Below are 22,769 nucleotides of genomic sequence, written 5' to 3'. Positions count from 1 at the left end.
CAGCAGGGGGGGGGGTGAGAGGAAGGAGCAGAGATCTTGTAGATGATGAACAGCGAGGAAGCACAGTCGATAGTTGGGCTGAAGGAGGTGAGAAGAAGATCCATGAAGGTGCAGTGGGTGAAAACGCAGCAGGAGGAGAAGTAGTAGGAAAGTCATCTGCGGCGNNGTAGGAGGTAGATAGATAGAGGATAGATACCTAGAGAAATTAGTAGGAAAGTCATCTGCGGCGGTTGGAAGTGACGCGCTCCTAGGGGGATGCGATGGAAGAGAGACAACAGGAGGCGAAAGTCTGGTCGAGGGACAGAAGGGCGAGATTGAGAAGCGTTCATTAGGTGTAGAACACCTTCATGAGGAAGATCCAAAAGAGGGAGGAATGAATGTGCTTGCATGTGGCAAGACATCATCTTCATTACATGAGAGTCCGCAGGATAGAACATCCGAAGAAGTTTCACAGAGTGAAGAATTGAAAGAAAGATCCCGACAGCAGCAAGACGACGAAGAAGAAGGAAAGAGACACGGTCTAATGGCGAGTAGTACGGCGAGTGGCACAGGGAATCTGGTTTCGGGTCCGAGCCCTTCAGAGAAAGATCTTTCTTCCTCGACGTGTTTCCGAGCGCCCGGAGCAGGAGTAGGAGTAGTTGGAGGCCCCACCCCCCCAGGAGAAGGAGAAGAGTGTAAGAATGATCTCGATGCTTCTTCTTGTTCTTCACCTTCAACCCATCCTTGGTCGTGCTGTTGGCCGTCCTCCTTCTTTCAGAAGAGCAGGAGACGTCGTATCGTATGTCTTGTTTTACTTCTCCTTCTTCTTCTTTCCATCATTGGATTACCTATCATCTTTTGCGTAGTGGCGCCACGTATCGTCGCTGAACAGGTGAAAGGATCGAAGGTTCGTGTTGTATCAACTACTCTAAGAAACCCCGATTCAACTGGTTTCGATACATCCATTGTCATGGAACTTCAATCATCGACTCCTGTCACGGCGTATATCTCGGATCTTCCTGTAGATGTGAGCTGGGGAGGGCGACGCGTTGGATCGATGGTCGTCCCCAGCTTCACGTTAGATCCATCGACAAAAGAACTTCATTTTAATTCACGGTTTCACGTCAAAGATCTTTCAGCATGGGAAGCCTTTCTTCAAGATCTCATGAGGAAGGGTAAAAGTGAATGGAGGATTATAGGCAGAGCTCGCATTAAAGCCTTAGGTCTGACGTTTCATGATATCCCCTTCGATAAAACCGTAGACATCGAGGCTCCTCCTTTACCGGGCCAAGGGGGAAGAGGGATAGACGCATCGTCGAACCGTGAAGGCTTCATTGTCAAACAGATGGATCTAAGCTCAAGTGATTCTGATAAGATACGTATCAAGATAGATATCGACTTCTACAATCCAAGTACGTCAGCTATCGAGACTTTAGGTCTCCTTCAATTCCTCATGTTATACGATCAAACCCCTATAGGCATCTTGAAGTCCGTAGCGCCCGTTGGTCTTCAGAGAGGTCTGAACTCTTATACCTTTCTAGCGGAAATCTACCCCAATGTTGAGTCGACTTTACGGTCACAACCTCATCTCCTATCTTCGGCAAGTCAAGCAAAGGTGACTTTAGGAGGAGGAAAGTCTATGAAAGATGAAAGAAAAGAAGAAGGAAGAGGAAAGAACTCTCTAGGACAAGCATCTTCTTCTTTGGGAGCAGGAGGAGAAGGAGGAGGGGGATCATCTCATTCTCGGCGATTAGCTGTTGCAGATACACCTGCATTCTCTTCTTCTTCAGGAGGGGGTGGAGAGTTGGAGAGAATGAGAGAGAAGACCGGCGCAGAAGAGGAAGAACAAGTGAGTTTCCGGAGAGCTTTATCAGAGATCATGTCGAAATCTCTTTCAGGGAGTGAAGTTCACGTACGTACGATTGGACTGCATAGCTCCCAACCTCTCTTCTCCTCTGCTGTACGGGCTATGAGTGTGGAGACACCTGTCGATGATGTCTTTAACGACGACGATGAAGAAGAAGAACAAGATTCATCCGCACCAACAGAAGAAGAAGAAGAAGGGAGAGCTGAGACAGGAAGTGGAAATGGCGGCACTTCAACTCTTATAACGAAGGAAAAGAAGAGTAGGAGGCGAAGGGACGGCGCCCTGGAAGAAGAAGGAGAGGAGGAGGAGGAGCAGGAGGATGCGAAGAGGAGCGGGATGATCAAAGAAAGAAGAAAAGGGGGGATAGTTAAAGAAATGAGATTCGATGGATTCGAATTATCAGCCTCAGATGTAGAAGCAGAACCTTCTGGAGGGGGGAGCAATAGAGCGAATGTTGTTGCCAAAGTCACTGTACGATTTCTCAATCCTCTTGGCGTCAATTCACGTCTTGATATTCAACAGGTATGCTCTACGCATGCATAGAAGAAAAGGATCGAAATTATCCATCTATCTATCTATCTTTACTCTGTCTATCTATCTATTACACATAGGCCGTGTCTGGTGTGTTGAGTGTCTTTCGCCCTTTAAAAAGTAGATTTTGCTAAAAAGTAGATTTCTGCGGTTGGTGAACGTGAGGAGGGCTTCCTTTCTCCCTCTCCATCTTTTCAGATTCTCCCTTCTTCTTCTCATTGTTCTTCTTCGTTTCTCGGATAGCTTCCAAGAGTAGTGTATGTGTGTATATACATATTTCATCTACGCGTGACCCACCCTTCATCTTTATTCCATGTACTTCCGCTCTCTCACTCTCTACATATACAGACTGCATGTGCCACTTGTCGGCTCCAAAGCCATACCTCCTGCAGGCACATGCATACATGTATATGTCTCTCTCTATATATACATATATATACATATATATATGGTCATGCCGCCGATTCCTGGGTGCATCTATCAACGTATGTATGTTGGTTGGTGTAGCATCTTTTATACATGTATATATATGTATGTATGTATATATATACAATATAACTGCCTAGCTCATAACTCTGACTTTCTTTCGTTGCATGCGCTTCTTTCGAATACAAGGAGGATACACGTAGAGAGATAGAAAGACCTCTTTTTCTTCACTTCCGTCCTTGTTCTTCTTCTGACTCGTCATCTTCGTCTTTCTTTCTCTTTAGGTGGCTGTGAGTGCGGAGCTTCGGCGAAGTGGGTTTGAAGGAATGCCCGTAGGGAGAATTGAAGGCTCAATGAGCGCCACGTCAACTCCTGTCTTGGTAGAGAATTCACACATCTCTTTAAGCGACGAGGCGCGAAGGAGACAGAGAGGAGGGAAAGCGACCAGAGACGATCCAGAGAAGCGAAGAAAGAAGAGCACGGAGAAAGAGAAGAAGATCAACTATTTGGAAAAGGATAGAAAGATGAAGGAAAGAGAACAGGAAGAAGAGATGGTGAGAGTTGTCGCGGGTGAAGAAGAAGCTGCACGAGAGAGAATGGAGAAAGAAGAGCACGTAGAAGAGGAAGAACAAGACCGTGGATTTTTAAGTCCTTTACCTTCTTCAAGACAAGGAGGGAGAGACGGAGAAAGGAGATTATCGTCTGCCTTTTCTTCTTTTGCTTCGTCCTCTTTTCCTGCTCCTCGACATCTCTCAGCTGATACATCGTCGTCTAGCTCTCCGTCTCCATCTAAGAAGAAGAAGAAGCTCGTGAATGCTTCCTTAATGGACGTTTCATTCATCATGCAGGGCCATATAGATCTGTTCGATGAAGGCGCTGCTTTCTCGTCTTTTATACGGGATATGGTTTCTTATCCTACCGTCCATCTCGCCTTTGTCAATTCCAAGGCCCGCATCGATGCTTATACAGCAGCGATAGGCCACTTATCACTCACGAATGTACAGCTAGATCAAGTTCTGTCTCTAGATGGGATGTCTGATATGATGAATGATGTACGCGTGGAGAATTTCGAAGTGATAGGAGAAGTCCCAGGGGCTTGGCTCATCTCCACACATGTCGTCTTTCCTTCCGTCACGCCGACTTCTGTTTATCTAGGAGATCTAGGACTAGAGCTAAGCTTTCGTAATGTCTTCATGGGCTACGTAGCGGCAAGAAATGTACAAATCACCCAGGGAGAGAATCACGTTGTCTTCGTTGGACGGTTACAACCCCCGCAAAATGAACTAGACACCGTGTCTACTTTTTTCTCAAGTTCGCTAGCTAACAGCAACAGTCATGAAGAGGAGGAAGAGCAAGAAGAAAAGGTCAAGGGAGTTCAACCTCTTATGCAGGTGACGGTCACATCTAAAGCCACTTCATCTCTTCATGATCTTCTTGACAGTCGGTCAAACGACCTCTATCAACCCCTCCTTTCTTCTTCTTCTTCAAGTCTAACACCATTTGATCAGCATCACGAAGGAGACCTCGATTCTTTCACACCCTCTGCCTTATTCTCTCCGTCTCCCCCTGCCTCTTTGTCTTCTCTTCTCCCATCTGCGAATCCTCGATCGCCTCTTCTTCCTCCTCCTCCTCCTTCTTCGCCTGTCCGTTCACAGCCTTTAAAATGGATCGTCAATGGCCTCGAAGGCCTCGTGATGAATGTCCCTATACCCCGCGTAGGAAGCACATCGGATATCGTTCAGCATGTGAATATGAATGGCCTACGCATGCGTCTACAAGAAACCGTCATGTCTTCAACAGTTGAAGAAGAAGCGAAAGATGAAGATCTGCTCTCGTCTTCTGTGGGTCACGTTGACCCTGAAGAGAAAGAAAGAGGAAGGAGTCGATCGTCTCTTCCTTCTCCTCGTCATCATCATCATCATCGTGTTCCTATGCATGGGTATATCGAATTGTTCCTAAGAAATCCGATAGGAAGGCATGTCGCTTTACGTATGAAGAAAGTTGTATTAGACGTCACTCTACGTGTAGATCTCCCTGTAGAAGCACATCGTGTCCCTACACCTAGTGGGGTCTATCAGCCTGTAGATGGCTTTGCAACGTCTGCTTCGCCTGCTCTTTCCCCGATCGAAGAAGTTCAAGAAGAAGAAAAAGAGAGGGTGTCTTCCATCGAAGAAGGACAGGCAAAAAGAAAGAAAAAGAGAACATCTCTCTTTGCGGGTGGTGATGGATTCGTGAGCCACACGGGAGAAGAAAAAGAGAGAGTACGGCGGATATCTGTAGGGAAGATCGTCACAGAAATTCAAAATCTCCAGACTGAACCTGTCGGGAGAAGAAGTTATCTTTCATCTTCTTCTTCTCTCAACACTCCTGCGAAAGAAGATGGAGATCTTAAGAAGAAAGAGAAAGATGAAGAAGATCTCTCTCAAGCTCATGAGACGCTTCTTGCATCTCTGAAAGATCATCTCGTCACCACGGACGCAAGTCGCATATCATTAGATCCTCTCTCTTCTTCTGCTCAGTCGTCTTCTTCTTCTTTATCTTTCCCCACTTCAGCTCCCCATCCGAGTGAGGTGTCTCCTTCTGCGAGTCCTTCCTCCTCTGAAGTCGTTGATGCATCGATTCTACGTCTCGTGTTACCTATCGATGTCCCCCTAGAACTCGAGGGAGACGGGAGTTCCTTTGGTGAGTTCGTTGCGATGTTTATGGAGAGAGAGAAGGTCAGCCTCGTTTTAACAGGCAATGCCGACTGCACGGTCGATACAGGCTTTGGTGTGATCGATATCAGAGGAGTTGAAGTAGCATCGACGGTTCATCTCGATGGTCTGAATCATCTGCGAGGCTCTCGCGTCCAGTTCTTTCACATCGTAGGAGTAGGGCCTCTCTCTCCCTATCTTCAGCAGGTATGGAGTCATGAAGAAGAGGAAGAAGGGCGGACAGGAGAAGAAAGAGGTGAAGGAAGATATCTCACGACAGAAGACAGAAGAAGAAAAGGGGAGGAACCGGAGGAAGAGATAGGAGAACAGCATCATCCAAGCAACGAAGTGGAGAAGGGAATGAGGCGATTGAGTAGAAGAAGTGATGGAGATGACGTTGACGATAATGCTGAAGAGGAGAGAAGGAGAACGACAACGAAGAAAGAGAGGAGAACGCAAGAAAGAGGTGAACAAGAAGAAGAGTCAGGTCTTCTTCTCTCAGTAGGCGCAAGAATGAGAAATCCATCAGGAGCATCGGTTGATATGGGAAGTATCGAAGTGGAGATCAAGCATCTAGGAACGGTCGTAGGAAGAATGAGAGGCAAGAATCTTCTTCTCCTACCTGGAGATAACTCCATTCAACTCATCGGTAAGCAGTAGAAAGAAAAGTAAAACACGCAGCAAAGAAGAATAGAGAAACGGTGAATGAGATATGCAGACACTTTGGCTTCATTCTGTCAGAACATGGAATAGATACAAGGCATCAAGTAGACCACACCTCGAATGTGGATTGTATCGATATAACACGACCTCACGTTCTACTGCTGCTCCTCTTCGTCCCGTCAGTCTATCCCTCTGATGTACCTATCTCTGTCTACCTATATCTATCTTTAATCTATCTATCTTTAATCTATCTATCCATCTATGAGTTGTAGACATGAGATCTGTTAAGGATGTGTATGTTGGCTCATTGGTTCGTTCCTTCACTGTAGGCAGGGATACCTATGGAGAGTACTGGGTGACCATATGAAGAATGAAAAGTATCAAGAGGGGGTAGAGAATGAATGACGAAAAGGCGCGAAGGAAAAGCAGAAGAGAAGACCTTTCCGTATGATCACCTCAGGGGGGCTGTTCAAACATGTGGTTTATCTTACATCTTTCCCGCATCAGTCTCTTCCTGCTCTTCCTTCTCTTTTAAATGTGCTTATGAAACGCAGTCTCCTGTTGTTGTTGTACCATTCTTTCCTCCACGGCTGGGCTCTAGACAGACAGACTCCTCGTAGTTCTCTAGTCACTCTACTAGGCATTTAGAGCGACATAGAGAGAGAAGAGGGGTATCTCTCACGACGACTCTAGTCAGCCGTGTATATACACCTGGATTCTCGACCCCGTTGTGTCAGCATGAGATGTAGAGAACGAAGTACAAGAATGCAGAGGAGAAACAGGTGCATGGTGGAGATAGGAATGGACATGCAGATCAGTAGATCTTCCTTCCTTCATGTCTCTCTGTAAATATGTCAGATAGTCTCGCGGGGGTGATTCGTTCCTCTTTGTATGAGGAGACATACAACTCACACCCTTCTTTCTTTCTCGTCTTCCGTCTATGTTGTGTCTGTGTCTTCTTCTTCTTCTTGTCTCACTCCTTCTTCTTGCTTTTCTTTTCATTCATCAGGTGGCATCATTCTAAGCCGAACAACAGAGAGAGCTGTCTCTTCCCTGTTTACACGTGCTTTATCAAACGAAGATCTCCACTTATCCATCTCTCTCTCGAAGACATTTTCTCTTCTCCCCTCTCATCCTCTTGATGGATCTTCTTCTTCCTCCTCTTCTTATCTTTCTCTCTCTCATCGCCCACCTGAGTGGCTGACGCTAGCCATGGATCGCGTTCAGTTTATGCCTGAGATTCCTCCTATCAAAGAACTTCTCCCTGACATGAATATCGAGACTCTCCTGCAAGATTTCGTCTTGGATTCTCTCTATGTCGATGCCTTCTCAGCCTCTTCTTCAACGACTACGACTCCTTCTTCCTCTTCTACCTTTATTCCTTCGAGAAAGGGTATCAAGACAGATGATTGGGTCGTGGTGGATGGTGATACGAAGAAGAGCTTTTATGACAGAGAAGGAGACGAGAATCTCCTCTCTCTTCATACAAATACCCCTCCCTCAGCTGTCTCTTCTTCGTTATCCTCATCTCCTCTTCTTTCTTATCTTAATGATGGTAGCTACCCATCGACTCCTGCTACTTCGCCGACAGCCTACAACACCTATCTAGGAGGACGAGGAGGAGACATATTCCCATCTTCATCTTTCTCTATTCCTCCTCATGCAGAAACGACCACTCTACCTACGAGGAGGAGGGGAGAGAAGAAGTTCATTTCCACTGAAAACGATGATCTCTTCTTGGCGTTTGCTTCTCCTCTTCCTTCTTCTTCATCGTCAGCAGATCAACCCTTATTCTCTGTTCCTACCTCCTCGGCCTCTGTCGACTCTCTCAATCCGTCTCCTTATATCTCTCAGCAAGAAGAGAGAGCACCTCTCCCTCCTTCAGAAGAGATTGTGCGCTTTGGAGCCATTACACGAGTTCAAGCTAAAAATCCTTTAAGTCGACAAAAGATTTCTCTCGATATTCGTTCAGTTGAATTCCGTGCATCTGTGCAACAGTCGATACTCCCCACGACTCCTCTTCCTCCTTCTCTCCCCGTCGATTCTCATGTCAAACCACCTTCGTCTCCTTCTCATCTCTCTTCTTCTTCTACTTCAGCTCTCCCCTCTTCTTCTTCTTCTCCCCCCATCTCATCATCATCCTCCTCCTCCTCTTCCTCCTTATCAAGATCTTACATAGGATCTCTTTATATACCCAAGACCCGCACTAAATCTCTATCACCGTCTTCTTCTGCTACCTCTTCCTCTCCTTCATCGGGCGATCTGACGATCTTCATGGAGGTCGAGAGAGCTGAGCTGATGCTTGAAGACGGCGGCGAAGGCTTAGGAGAGGTCGTTTCTAGATACCTAAAGAAACCTGCTGAAGGTATCAACTTACGGCTACAAGGACATGCGACAGTTGAAGTGAAGGTTGGAGGTCTGAATGCGATTCTTACGATTGACGGATTACCCGTGGAGAGAGAGATCATACTCGGCAAGCAACAACAGGAGGAAGCGAAACAAGCGAACATGCAAGGTAAGAAGAGAAGATGATGATGACAAGGCAGACAGTATCACGCTTACCGTCGAGATATAGGAGATAGATAGGGGAGAGCACAGGTGAACAGATACATATAGAGGGACGTTGAAGGTAGATAGCCAGGTTGATAGATGGGTACTGGGTTGATAGAAAGATGTAAGCCAGGTAGGTAGATTGATTGAAGATAGATAGTTGAGAGATAGACATCGATGAATGATCGCAGGGAGAGATAGAGAGATAGATAGATGAAGACATTTGGGACAGGGGGCTTCGAGGATTTTGGAGGAGGAGATATGATGCAGAAGAGTTCATTGAGAGAAAGAGATGATACCTTCTTTCTTTCTATCATTAGCTCGATCACCGTCTATGGCCGTCTTCGAGGAGGTTGGATAAGAGATAGGTTTTCTTGATGTATATAAGTGTGTGCATATCTCGCTCTACATATATATGGATTTCTAGCCCATGAGGTCTGGGGCTTCTCGTCTTCGTCGACGCTTGGTAGAGATGGACTGACTGCTAGAGCCGTCTCTTTCTACTACTTCGGGTATACACCTTATTCGGGTGGAGAGCCCTTGTTGGTGGTGTTCTTTCTTTTCTCGTCCATCTTCTTTCGTTCTTCTGAGTTTGTATTCATTCTCACCCGAGACACCCTTCTTCTGTGTATGGAGGCCCATAGATAGATACATAGGAGTAAAGAGTAGATCTTGAAGGTGTTCACAGGTAGGAGGAGGAGGAAGAGTGAGTTCTTCGTCACGTGATACACCAACAGGTCTAGTATGAGTGAGGGCTGTACAACATACATCCGCTCATGCTTCTTTCTTGTCTCCCATCATATCTTAAGCGAATTCGTCTACCTCTTGTCTTTTTCTTTTGCTGCGATCACTCTTTCGTATTCCCCTGTCTGTCTTGACTCTCTCTCTTCTTCTCTTTATTATCGTCTTTCTCTCAGGTACACCCGGCTTGTCATCTTCTTCTCCTCTTCAACAATCCCCTCGCCAAGCTCTTCCTTCTTCTTCGTCTGTCTCAACTTCCTCTTCTCCTGCTTCTTCTTCCTTATCTTCTTTCTTCTCTCCACGTCTTCTCTCGTTTTCCTTCGATAGCGGTGAAGAAGAAGATGGAGAGATACCCTATCTCAAAGACGACGAAAAGAAGAAGAAGAAGATGCCTCAGGCTCATCATAGTCAAGAAGAAGGAGGGGGGATTGGTGTGACTGCAGAGGCAAGTATGACCAATCCTTCTCCTGTTACGCTTCTTCTTCCTTCTCTTCTTTTTGATCTCCGCTTCAAGAATACACTCCTAGGCCATGTGTGGCTAGCTGACGATGAGAATGAAGAAGGAGAAAAGAATTACACAGACAATGAAGATCTTCTTCTCCATAACCCATTCTCTCCGTTTTCGACTCAGACGAAAGGAGTGACGAAGATTCTTCCCTATCCCCAGACAACCCATTTGCATGTAAGGGGTTGGCTGTATAGACAGTCGAGCGTTGAGGGAGTTCGAGATCTCAATACGCTTGTTAGCTCGGTGTTAGATCAGGTCACTCTAGGTGTCGTAGGGGGACGAGGAGAAGAAGAAGGATATGTTAAGGAGAGGTCTATCTCTTCTTCAGATTCTTCTTTAGATTCTTCGTTCGTCTCAGTGAAAGGAGATTCGAAACAGACTTATGTGCAAGTTCGATGTAATATTAAAGATAAACATCTCAGTTTCTCCTCTTCTTCTTCTCTTTCTCTCTCTTCGTCATCTTTTGGACTTCGGGGTGGAGATCGAAAGAGAGGAAAGTATACTTACGATGGATCGATTCATCCGTTACCTCATTGGCTGTCTCGAGGTCTAGCCGATCTCGTTCTCGATGCTCCTGTAGAAGGCGGCCAGCTTCTTCCTCATAACCTCATCAAGAAAGTGAAGCTTAGGAACATCTATATCGATCTTCATGGGAATTCTTCTTCTCCTGTTGCTTCTCATCCTTTAGATGCCCCTCAGCATGAAGAGGGGGTCGTTCAAGAAGAAAGAGATACGCAGAATCCAAATGTCTTGACGTTAAGATCGGATGTGTCTCTTCAAATCCGCAATCCTTTCGGGAGATCTTCTTCGTCGTCACCTCTGTACATCGAGAAGCTTAAAGTCGATGTTGATCTAGCTGATGGGAGTAAGAGCAGAAGGGGAGAAGAAGAACAAGAAATGATCGAGAGAAAAAGCGAAGTGGAGGTGTTCGGACATCTCACGTCATCTGAAGTAAGTATGGTGCAAAAGTCTTTCAATAGGAGAAGAGGAGAAGAAGATGAGAGCATCAAAGGATTTGTATGTAGAAATGTCTCATATGAAGAAGAGGGGGATCGCAGAGAGGAAGGCGCTCTTGTCTCTCCAGGGGGGATAAGAGAGAGAAGTGGCGAGAGGAGAAGGTCTTCCTCTTCTTCTTCGTCTTCTTTATCTGCGGTTCCTTTGAGAGAAGATGGAAGAGGTTCGGTTTGTAAGTTCGATGAGATTCCTTTCAATGGATCTCTTACGATAACTGATCCGACGGCTTTCTCTCATTTCATAGCATCGCTCTCTTCGTCTCTCTATCAAGATAAGGAGACAAGAAAGAAGATGATAGACACCCAACAGGAAGGAGATGCACAGGAGACAGGAGAGAAGAAGACGAGCCTGTCACCTCTTCTCTCATCTCCACCTTCTTCTTCTCCTCTCTCAGGAGATGAGGCTTCTTTTGTCGATAGCTCACAACTTACTAAGAGAGATTCTACTGCAGCAGGGAAGGAAGAAGATGTGGAGATGAACTTCTTATTAGTGAGAGTTCAGGGAGGAGCGTCAGTGACTGTACATACACCTCTAGGACGGCTCGTTGTAGATCATTTATCCGTTCGACAAGACATTCGTTTCTCTGGGATGCAGCGACTTCTGAAGAATATCTCCTCAGGTGTACGTATGCTGAACTTCGAAGTAAGGAAAGTCATTATGGATGGCCCAGATGGTGAAGATCATATTCACTTTACTGCGACGGTCCTCTTAGGAGGAGCAGAAGAGCTGATCGAGAAGAAGAGTCTTAGTAGAGGAAGAGATGAGAAGGAGCGAAAGACATCCAACTCGGTTACAGCTCTTCTTATAAGGCAAGATCATGTCTTAGAAGAAGAAGAGGAAGAAGAAGAAGATGTGGAAGTTCACGTAGGCGATATTCAGTTTGATCTTCTTATGAGAGATAAAGTGATAGGGGTGATATCGACACATGATGCTGTCATAGGAAGAGTAGGAAAGAATTCTCCATATAAGCCGATTGTTGTCGAAGGAAAGCTCTTTGAAGCCTCCAAGGTTAGGGGGACAGAAGACTCGCATCTTCTTCTTCTCATGAGACAAGCCATTCTTCAAAGCGCTTCTTCATCTTCTTTGACAGCAGATGGACCAGGAGAAGACAGAAGAGGAGAAGGAGAGAAGGAAGGTGTAAGTGAGAGAAGAGGAGCAGTGAAGAATGAGCTAAGTATTCGGAGTCATCGAGACATTCATCTCGATTCAGCCACAAGCCTCTCTTCCTCGCGGTCGCCTCCTCCTCCTCCTCTATGGCTGTTAGATGCCATCGATCGCATGCACCTTCAACCTACTCTGATGAAGTAAGCTCAATGCCGGAGATCATACACAACACATGGACTTCTATGAATATGTCTGTATAGATGAATCTGTATAGATGAGAAGTTGTATTAGTAATATGGAGTGTATGAAGGGAGAGAAGGGGGAGTTAACTGTAGGTTTGATCAGGAAGAAAGCAGAGTCAAGCTGCGTAGAGGGCCAGGCGATCTCATTCACCTGTGGAGGTTTCTCTCTCTCCACTGAAAGGCTTTCTTCATTCATGACGTCAGAACTTCTCATCATTCACCTACCACTCACCTGCAGCTAGTCAATTGACTCACACCAAACTCACATAGCTAGCTACTCATACATGTATATATATATATATAGGAATGGTGTATTCAAATCCGTGTCTTCTCATGGATGTACATATACATATCTTCATATGTATATGTAAACCTACATATATAGAGAGAGAGAGACGGCGTGTATGTTAGCTTGTCCACCGCCGTGGAGATTGCTCTAGTTCGTTAGAGGAGAAACCATGAGGGAGAGGAGACGTTTTCATTCACTTCTTCTCTTCGTCCATTTAAAGTCTTGTATCGTCAATGGAATGAGTTCATTTTCTTTCCTCCTTTTCCTCCGCTTGTCGCCTTCCTGTTCTTTTTTCTCCTCAGTGTCGCTTCAGCTTTAGTGTCGATGGAGGATCTTCAGCTTCGTTCTTTAGCTATCTCGATTCTCGACAATCGACGTCTAGCCACGGATGCTGTCGTGACCGTGGAAGCGCGTAATCCTCTTGGACCGGGTGTATCCGTGGTCATCGAAGAACTCGCAGCAGATATCAAACTGTTCTATCCTTCCTCATCTCTTTCTTCCTCCTCTTCTCTTTCATCTCTCCCCCCTCATCGAAGGATGGCTACGCTTCATTTAGCGTCAAGAGCTCCTCTGTCCCAGCATCAAGAAGGAGAGAAGCTAATTCTAGAGATCGCTCTAAGTCATAAAGACTTCGGAGATGTCCTTACGTTAGATGGCGACGGAAGTCTCTTCGGTGAATATGTAGCGCAGCTTGTCAATAACAATAGTAGTAGTAGTAGGACTTCTACGACTATGTCTAAAGAAGGAGAAGAAGAAAATGGCGAAGAAGGAGTAGAGCAAGGAAGAAGGTCGGGTGTACATGCATCACTTGAATCACCGTATGAAGCCATTGTGAATGCCCGTGTGGCAACTTCTTTCGGAGTTCTCGATCTAAGAGATTTAGCTGTGAGAGCTTCAGCAGATCTCTTGAACTTATCCTCGAAAAAGAAGATGAATGAAAAGAAAAAGACCAGTGGCACATCATCGACATCTCCATTTTCTACCCAAAAAGAAGACCTGGACAGAAAAGAAGGCAAAAGAGGAGGAGGAGGTCTCTTGCAAGATTTAGAGTTCGAAGTGAGAGAGCTCATCTTCAAAGGAAGAGATGATGTAGGAGGCCATCCTTCACTTGAAGACGGCATCCATTTCGAGACCGAAGTTGCTCTCCATCTCCCTGTCGATATCTCTCTTTCTCTTGGTTCGCTTTCCTTCGATGTCGATATCCCTTCTTCTCCTTACTCGTCACCCCCTTCTTCTCCTTACTCCTCGCCCCCTTCTTCTTCTTCTCTAGTGCACCTAGGAAGCCTGACCATACCGAACTTCGTGTTACGGCCAGGAGGCGTGTCGATTATCCGAGCGATCGGCGTTCTCGAGACCGCAAGAGATAAGAAGAAGAACGAGGTCGAAGAAGATCTTAAAATTCTCTCAGATTTCATCTCTTCATGCGTCCGAGGAGAATCTCCAGTCGCCATTATCTCAGGTCGCCAAGTGGAGATGATCGGGAGTTCATTTAACCTTACACCTCTTTGGTTGACTAGAGCTGTGCATGCAATGAGGATGGAGATTCCTATGCCGTCATCTGGATTCCATCGTTTTGTCCAAGAATCTTTCACGGATCTCTCTCTCAAGCATATCGGCTTATCTGCGGTAGCTGAGACAGTCAAGGGACGCGACGATGCTGTCGCTCTTAAAGCTTCTGTGAGTGCGAAGCTTAAGAATCCTTTCGGAGAGAACTCCAAGCTCGAGGTCAAGAAAGTGCACGTCGATGTCGAGTTGAAGAGAAGAAAGAGAAAAGACGAACAAGGAGGAGAAGAAGATACGGGGATGTCGGGGAGATCATCGTGGGGAGCAGGAGGTTCTTCTCGAGAAAGAAGACTCCAGGAAGAAGGAGAATCTACGTCAAGAAAGAAGAAGGGTATGTCTCTATCTTCATCGTCTATATCAGATGATGGGCTAGAGACGGTGGGACACCTAAGACTGGCGAATCTGCCTCTCCGTCAAAACAAGGATGAGGTGTATGTACACCTGGAGAACGCCATCTTGGAATTCGATGATTTAGGGGATTCCTTCGCTTCTTTAGCCTTGTCTATGATGGATCACCAACAGCAGCAACAGCGGCTACCCTCATCCTCTCCTCCTTCTGATCATCGTCATAATGCCGATAAAGCTCTTGACGAAGAAGAAGAAGACACTCTCTTTGTATATGTTCGAGGGTCTGCGTCGGTGGAAATCGATACAGATCTTGGAATGCTGTCTTTATCTCGCATTCCTTTATCTATTGATGTCCCTATAGAAAGTCTAGATCTCTTTTCAGGTGGCGCATTAAGTAGCTTATCCGACGGAGCGCTCGAGAATTTGAAGATCTCTGACTTCGATGAAGGAGAAGAAGAGATCGCAGCCTTTCATTTATCTACCCGTATTCTCTTAGAGAATTCTCGTGATATCTCTGTACACCTAGGGCCAATCGTCTTCGATGTGACGTATGAAAGCTCTACGATAGCCGCTGTGGTTATCCCCGATTTCTCGATGTATCCGGGACATAATGAAATCCACTTAGAAGGAATTGTCAAGCCGGATGGATTGGAAGCCTTCAGCCAGCTAGCCTCTTCTTTCTTCGTAGATAAACAGTATATGATCGGTATACGTGGGGCTCCTAAAGGCTTTTCTCCTTCTCTCCTCCATCAGACTTCCGATGCAACCCATCCTCGATCCTATTCCCACCCCTCCGATAGTACCACCTATACAACTTCTTATCTTCCTCCCTCATCTTCTTCTTCCTCCTATCCTTCTCCTAGTCATTCCCCATCCTCACATGGGGGCCAGACACCCGCCACGTCAGCTAGTGAAGCGGCTTGGCTAGCTGTGAGGAGAGCCGGGGTCAATACAGCGCGGGTACCTCGATGGCTGAAGGAAGTGTTAAGCCGCGTCGATTTTAATGTCCCCATCTCAAGTGGAAGTCTCCTCACTTCATCTTCAGACAGAAAGGAAGTCGTTCTTGACCAAACTCCTCCAGGAGAAGAAGAAGATAGGAGAGAAGATAAAAAAGACGGTTCCGAATCCCTAGAGAGAAGCCCGAGGGGGCCTGGATCGACAACGACAAAGCAAGAGGAAATGATCAAGAATATGGTAAAGAAAGTTGAATTAGTCAACGTCGATGTCGACTTCACTGGCCCGAGGGATCCCGTTATTGGCGGAGAAGTTTACGTCGCTTACGAACTTCCGGAGAAGTTCAGGATCAAACACCGAGTAAGTGCTAGGGGAACAACATACATACATGCAGATCATTAACAGGAGATGCATGCGCGGGGCATTCTCCACGTGAAAGAAGAAAGGGCGATCAAGAGGTCAAAGATGGGGGGATAGATAGAGGGATTTAAGATCGACAGATAGAGAAAGAGAGAGAGATGGGCGGCGCAGGTTGATGTGTTCGGGATAGGAGAGATAAGAAGAGCAGTGGCACATAGAGAGGTAGTGAGACGAAGGTGATTATCAGAGGGGAAGGAGATCGAATGGTTATATCCTTCATTTCCTACTGCTCGATGTCTTGGCCCTCCATCCATATCTATCTCATATCCATCTAAATACATGCATAATCGTGCATCCTCTCTATATTTTGGTCTCTTCTTAGCTCTCTTCTTGCATATCTCCTCTTTCTTTCTTTGTTTTCTCTCACATGAGATCTTTCCTTTCTTTCTTCATTTCTTCTTCTCCTTTTTCATCTCTATTCTCCTCCATCGTATCGCTTGATCTCTCATGTATCTTTTCTTTGCTTGTGCTTGTATCTTTCTCTCTGTCTTCTTTGCTTGTATCTTTCCTCTCAGGTTCAGCAGGTGACAGGTAAGATGGATATCTTCCATCATGGAGAGGGAGGGGAGGGAGACATGCGGCTTCTCGGCTCGATGGAGATCATCGATTTACGCCCTCGAGATTACGATCTCCCCTTGTCTTCAAAGGTCAAGAAAAAACAGAAATCGATTGTTCTCTCTCCTCCTTCATCTTCTGATCCTTCTCTTTCTCTCTCTTCTTCTTCTCTCTTATATGACAGGAACGGCCAGGTTAAGAGAACCCTCCTCACACAGGAGGATGATGAGGGGGGGGATGGGGCACACGATCTTTCTACACCTTCTTCTCTGTCTTCTTCCTCCCTTGTCTCTCTCCCACCGTCTTCTGCCCTTCTTGATGAAATCAATCATGATCGGCGTCTAAGTAGCCAGGCATCTTCTTCATCTTCATCTTTCTTCAATGAAGACATCGAGACAGCCTCGCGACCTCCAGGAGGGGGAGAAGAGGAGGAGGATGAGAACTGGGAAGATCTTAGATTTTTCTTCGATGCTCTGCGCTTAAGTGTATCGGAAGGTTCGGAAGAAGCTCTGAGTTCGATGATAGCCGAGATCGTGAATAAGGCAGGGGATTCCACCGTGCTTATCAGAGGGCATGCAAGCCTGCGTCTACGGACAGCTATAGGATCCATCGATCTTCATTACGTCCCTATACACCTCACTAAAAGCTTTAGATGTAAGCCAGATACACAAGGAAAAAGAAAGAGGAGGACGAGGAAAAGAAGAAGACATCTATCTTCTTTTTGATCATTCATCCATCTAGTCCTGTATCATTGTGTTCTTCATCTTTGTTTCAGTATGGCTTCAAACTTTCATTCCCTCTGGCTTTCTTTTTCTTTCTCTCTCTTGCCTCTCTCTCCTCTTTATCATATCTACGTGGTCGTTCACACTGCATAGCTATGTACACGCCGCACATCCGTACGTAAGTGCGAATATCTCCGGCCCTTAGCGCTGTGGCCGTGCCCTCACATCTCCTCTCGGTTAATTTCTTTCACCTCCGGATAGCCAACAGACATGTACATATACACACCTTCTGTATCGACTTCGACATGCCGCCAGCTCTTGAGTCCAGTTTCTATAAAGATATATGTATGTATATACAGGTATATATATATATATATCTAGAGAGAGAGAGAGGTATCCACGCATGCAAAACTATTTCATCTTCTCATCCTGTCTACACCGTTCACATGCGTAAGGATGGATTGCGCACAAACTATATATATATATATATGTGCACGTGTATATATCTGTAGATATCCTCCTCCATATAGGATCTGACTCAGTGATATGTTGTACTGACATTGTCGAGGCTGGACAGAAGGAAGTTCCTCAGTTCATCTCTCTACCCACCTTCCTTCCTTTTCCTCTCTTTCATCTCTATTCCACACTTCTTTCTTCTTTCCTCTTCTTTACGCACGCACATATATATAGATATCTAGATGTATATGTATACATATATATCTATCTATCTATGAAGCATGATTACGACCATCTCCCCCTCCTATCTCTCTCTCTCTCCTTTTCCAGTATCCTTTTCTGCTTTCTTCCCGTGTGTCTTTTCTTCTTTTTCTTTCTGCGTAGGTATAGGAGGGATCGATGCGGAGAGAGCCAAGTCGATATTCCAGATGAAGAACTTCAGTATCCAGGCAGGTCGTTCTCACGGCTTACTGACCTCTGCGGATCTCCATCTACGGATGCCTCAAGACTATCGAAACTTCGGTGTGAAGCTAGGAAAGGTCACGATGGATTTGTATGTGCCTATACCAGCAGAGCAGCAAGAAGTTTTGGGAGACTTTTCAACGCTTTCCCCTGGAGCGCGTGAACTTTTGCGACCGCACGATAAGTTCGGATTTCTCTTACAGGCTGGCATGGTGCAAGTGAGTAATCTCTTTGTCCCTTCAGCTAAGCAAGAAAGAGAACTCATTCTTGAGAGAAGAAGGCAGAAAAAGGTGCTACTGCTAAAGAACGAAGCAGAAGAAAAGAAAGAAGGCGAGACAGACGAATTCACATCTGTCTCTTCGTCATCTCCCCCCTCTCTTAGAGGCGAAGCGGGGGATGCTAGAGAGCGTGAAGAGGAGACCAAGAAGAAGAGAGAACAACAAGAAAGAAAAGAGGAGCAACAGGTGGGGTATCCAGGTAAAGAGAAAGAAGACGAAGAAAGCTTCACCCCGGATCCAGATGAAGAGATTCTGCAAACCGGAAAAGCTGTCTTGCTAAGACCTGTGGTGGATCTAACAGGAGAACAGCTACCTCATATAGGGACACGGCAGATCATGAGCAACTATATGAATGCCAGAACGACCACCCTCATTGTACGAGGCAATTCCGATAGCTCCCACAATCCTATTCTCTCCAAATTCTTCGAACAACTCGAGGTGCAGGTCGACCTCCCGGGCACTCGGCAGAAACTTCTCAAAGGCGTCAAAATCTCCTTCAAAGTAAGCTCAGAACATAGCATGAATGAAAGGAGAGAAAGTAGGTAGAGAGGTAGATACTTTCAAGATAGATTAAGGAGAGATAGATGGATAGATAGATAGATAAATCAAAGATAGATTGAGGAGAGATAGATAGATAGATAGATGAAAGAGTGATAGGAAGTCTGTTGGGGTGAGGCGTTTTTTGTTCTGTGAGGATGGTCAGGTGTATGTACACCTGAAGATTGACTATGTGTGGGCAGGTAGGAGGATTTGTGTGACATCTGTGTGAAAGAACTTTTCTTAGGGAATTTTACAGAGGGAATGTCTGGTCATGGAATACCTGTCTCTCATGTAGAGATGTAGGAATGTGAAGGAGTAGGGAGAGAAGAAAGCTTCATGTATACAGATAGGCAGATAGACATATGAGGTTATAAGAAGGTGTGTAAACATGGATAGAGAGAATTCCTTTTGTATGTCCGGATGGGTAGGTGGTTCTCTTCAAATAGAGATCTTTCATGGGGGAATGTTGTCTTCACAGATTGATCGAGATGTCTGTAGATGTCTTTATACAGAGAGAGAGAGGGATGTTTCCTCATCCGTTCTTATGTGTTAAAGAGAGATATGTGCATGCATAGACATGTAGGTGCATGTCTGTGTATGATGTGATATCTTTCTCTTTCCTTCATACCTTCTTATCCGTGTGGAAGGACTTCTTTCTCTGCATCTTTCTTTCTTCTGTCTCCTTCCTTCCTCTCTTTCTCAACTCCCTTTCATGCCTTCCTCATGTCTATCTACTGTATCTGTCTTCTCTCTAGTTCACATGCACCCCTACACATAGAGACATGTATATATGATGACGCTCTACGAGTTATCCTTCAGTGGATAGATAGAGAGATAGGTATCAAGTGAAGATACGTCGCAGTAGTCTGTTCTCTCATAGAGATGTAGCAGGAGCTCTCGTTGTACTGTGAAGAAGAATGGACGTATGCTGTCTTCTTTTTCTTCTTCGTTCACCCCCTCCTCTCTTTCTCTCTCCTCTTCACCCTATCCGCTGGCCTTTCCCTCTCAAAAGGAATGCTTGAAAGAAGAAGAGAAGAGCAAGAAGAAGAAGAAAAGAAGAAACACACTTCTTTTGATTCTTTCTTCCTCCTCTACTTCTTCTTCTTTTCTTCTCACTTCTCTCCTCTCCGTCTTCCTCTCCCTTCTCGCTTCGATCTTTCCCCGAATCGATGACTGAGAGAAGAAGGAAGACAAAATAAATACAATTATCACTACCATTACTACTGCCACGAGACTTCTTCTTCTCTTTCGATCCGAAGAATGAAGAGGCTTCTCACAGCTTAACAAGTTCGAGGTGTCATCCACCCCCAGTCTCCCTTGTCGATTCATTCATCTAGATACATCCATGTATACGTAAAATATCTATTTATTCGTCTATATCTATCTATATAGATGTATGTGTATGTATGTAGGCACAAGGGGGGTGGTGAGGTGGGTCGTCGTGAGCCCCTGTAATGATTTGCTTTCTTTCTTCTTTCCCCCATTGCATACATTTATTGCCACCTGTATGGGTATATATTTGTATCGAGATGTATGTAGTATGCGGATGTATGTATATCTGCATGGATATGTGTGTGAAATATGTGTGTCTCCATCTATTCTTATTCATATGTGTATTTCAGCAGCCTGCAGTACCATTCCTATCTGTGTATGTGCTTGTATCTAGGTATGCACTGTCCAGGGGAAGGTATAACGTATGAGAGGCATAGAGAGATAAAACATGAGACAGATCATCCTTTCTCCTTTCACATAGATGTACCTGTCTCTATATCTATCTATGTATATATATATCTGTGTCTCTCTCTCCCTATATCAATATATGTATGTATGTATAGACAGATACTAGGCAGCCCCGTGTATACAGCTTTCTTATCATGTCTTGCCTCGTCGATGTTTTCTCTTCTTCTTCTTCGTCTAGCCGCCCGGAGGAGGCGAAGGTTCGAAAGATAAAGACTCCCCCCTCAACTCAAAGAGTCACCCTTCTCCTTCTTCGCTTCTGCCCTTCACTCCCGGCAGTTGGCTCAACGACCAGGGGGGGAGAACAAGAGGAGGAGAAGGAGGAGACCATCACGGCCTCCTAGGAGCCCCGTCAGCAAGGAACCATGATGTTATGCAGTCTCTTCTTGGGGGAGCTAATTCTCTCTTTTCATCTTCTTCGTCTAGAAATCCAATTTTGAACGATCTTTCGGCAAGCTTCACGAATGCTTCCTCCAGACTTCTTCGCGGGTCTTCCTCTTCTTTCCCGGGACATCCTGTGAGTTTTGTGTCTTTTCCTGTGCATTTCTTCTCCTCACGTCCTGCAGCGAATCAGATGAGAGAAGAACGTAGAAGAGGAAAGAGGGAGTGGATCAGTTCCTCTTCTTCTTCATCTCTTCTTCTTCTTCTCTTCAGGACGTTTTTTCTTTTTAATTACCCATGGCCATCCTTCATGCAGCATCTTCCTCTTCTTCTTTTCTCTACACTGGATTGTTCTCCCCCTTCTTCTTCTTGAGGAAGGATCGATCGATCAGGGGCGGCTTTTTCATCTTCTTTTGCCTTTCATATGAATAGGAGTAATGGAGAAAGAGAAAGAAAGAAAGAAAGGACAACGCTTTCATTCCTCTTCTTCCTCCTCCTCCTCTTCGTTCGCCTGTTTCTTCTTCTTCTGCAAACAGAATCGAGTCTGTTGAAAAGGAAGAAAAGAAGACCCGTCACCACGCAAATATCCATACGTCTCCTTACACATACATGCATTCAAACACCTACGCATGTCCATACGTACATATACATCATACACTTACATACATATACATACGCATACACATACACACTGCTATATTTACAAATCTATTTGACTCATCATGTCTTGTCTTCGCGCACTACACATGCCTCCTTCGTGCTGCATACCCACGAGAGAGATCTATGGACCAGCTATACAGGTAGAGATAGATGCAGATAGATAGATAGATCGATATAGAAGGATCGACATGTGTAGATGTATGTTAGGTATGAGCGGTATGTGTATGGATGTGGCTGTGAGGAGTATCGGGTGCTGGTAGAGAGGGAAGTTCATGCTAATTGTCTATGGGGGTGAGAAGCTTCAATAGAGATAGAAGAGATCCTAGATATACACTTGTCCGTACAAAGTGATACATCTTGCTGACTCTTTACCTTCCTCATGCCTACCTACATTATACTTCTTATCCTTTCGATTCTCTTCATACTTCTTCGGACATGACAGTCCTAGTAGCAGGAGGAGGTGTATTATTCATTTTTCTTTTTCCGTCCTTTCCCAAGTGCTTTTCACAGAAGTAGACATCTCACAGTCAAAGAAAGAAAGAAAGAGATAGACAGACAAGCGCTTGCGAAAACACAGAGGGGGAAGTTGAGATTGCGGAAGCCGTCCTAGCCGAGAGGAGGGAGTGTACGTGTGCTTGTATGGTGCATGATGAGAGAGAGAGATGGAGAGAGAGGCCTTGTACGGTAGATCTTGAAGAACTCTGCCCCAGTCAATCAGTCAGTCTGTGGAGCAGATCCACCGTTTTACGACCCCTCTTACCCTCTTTTCTCTTTCTTCCCATGCCACCCCTCTCTCACCTCATTCGATTCATCGCATTCTCTCTGTACTCTCTCCATGTATCTCCATCTGTCGCTGTCTTTTTATCTCCCTACATGACCTCTAGGTAGATTGAAGAGCATCAGCTGCCTTTCCTCTCTCCTCCTCACTCTCTCATCTCTCGCATTTCCTTTTTCTTTCCTTCTCCCCCCTAACACGATCTCTAGTGGTAGTTGTCTCACAATCTATCAAGAGGTGATAGGAAGGATGAATCCTAAGAAGCAATTTTGCAATCCTCATCGTCATCCTTCTCTCTTCTTTCTTCCTCT

General features: G+C 45.4%; 1 protein-coding gene across 1 annotated transcript; it reads left to right on the top strand.

Moving 5' to 3' along the window:
* CSUI_007193 (uncharacterized protein) lies at positions 1-22,749 on the top strand. The gene is made up of 8 exons (XM_068067343.1): positions 1-2,368; positions 3,088-6,145; positions 7,169-8,674; positions 9,627-12,276; positions 12,910-15,832; positions 16,408-17,101; positions 18,010-18,866; positions 20,824-22,749. Exons 1-8 carry the CDS (start codon positions 374-376, stop codon positions 21,394-21,396), a joined length of 14,256 nt encoding a protein of 4,751 aa, XP_067920681.1. The 5' UTR covers positions 1-373; the 3' UTR covers positions 21,397-22,749.
* Positions 22,750-22,769: the final 20 nt, after the last annotated feature.

The sequence above is a fragment of the Cystoisospora suis genome, assembly GCF_002600585.1.
Source record: "Cystoisospora suis strain Wien I chromosome Unknown contig_3740, whole genome shotgun sequence".
Taxonomy (NCBI): Eukaryota; Apicomplexa; class Conoidasida; order Eucoccidiorida; family Sarcocystidae; genus Cystoisospora; species Cystoisospora suis.
This window is presented reverse-complemented; position numbering and strand designations above follow the sequence as displayed.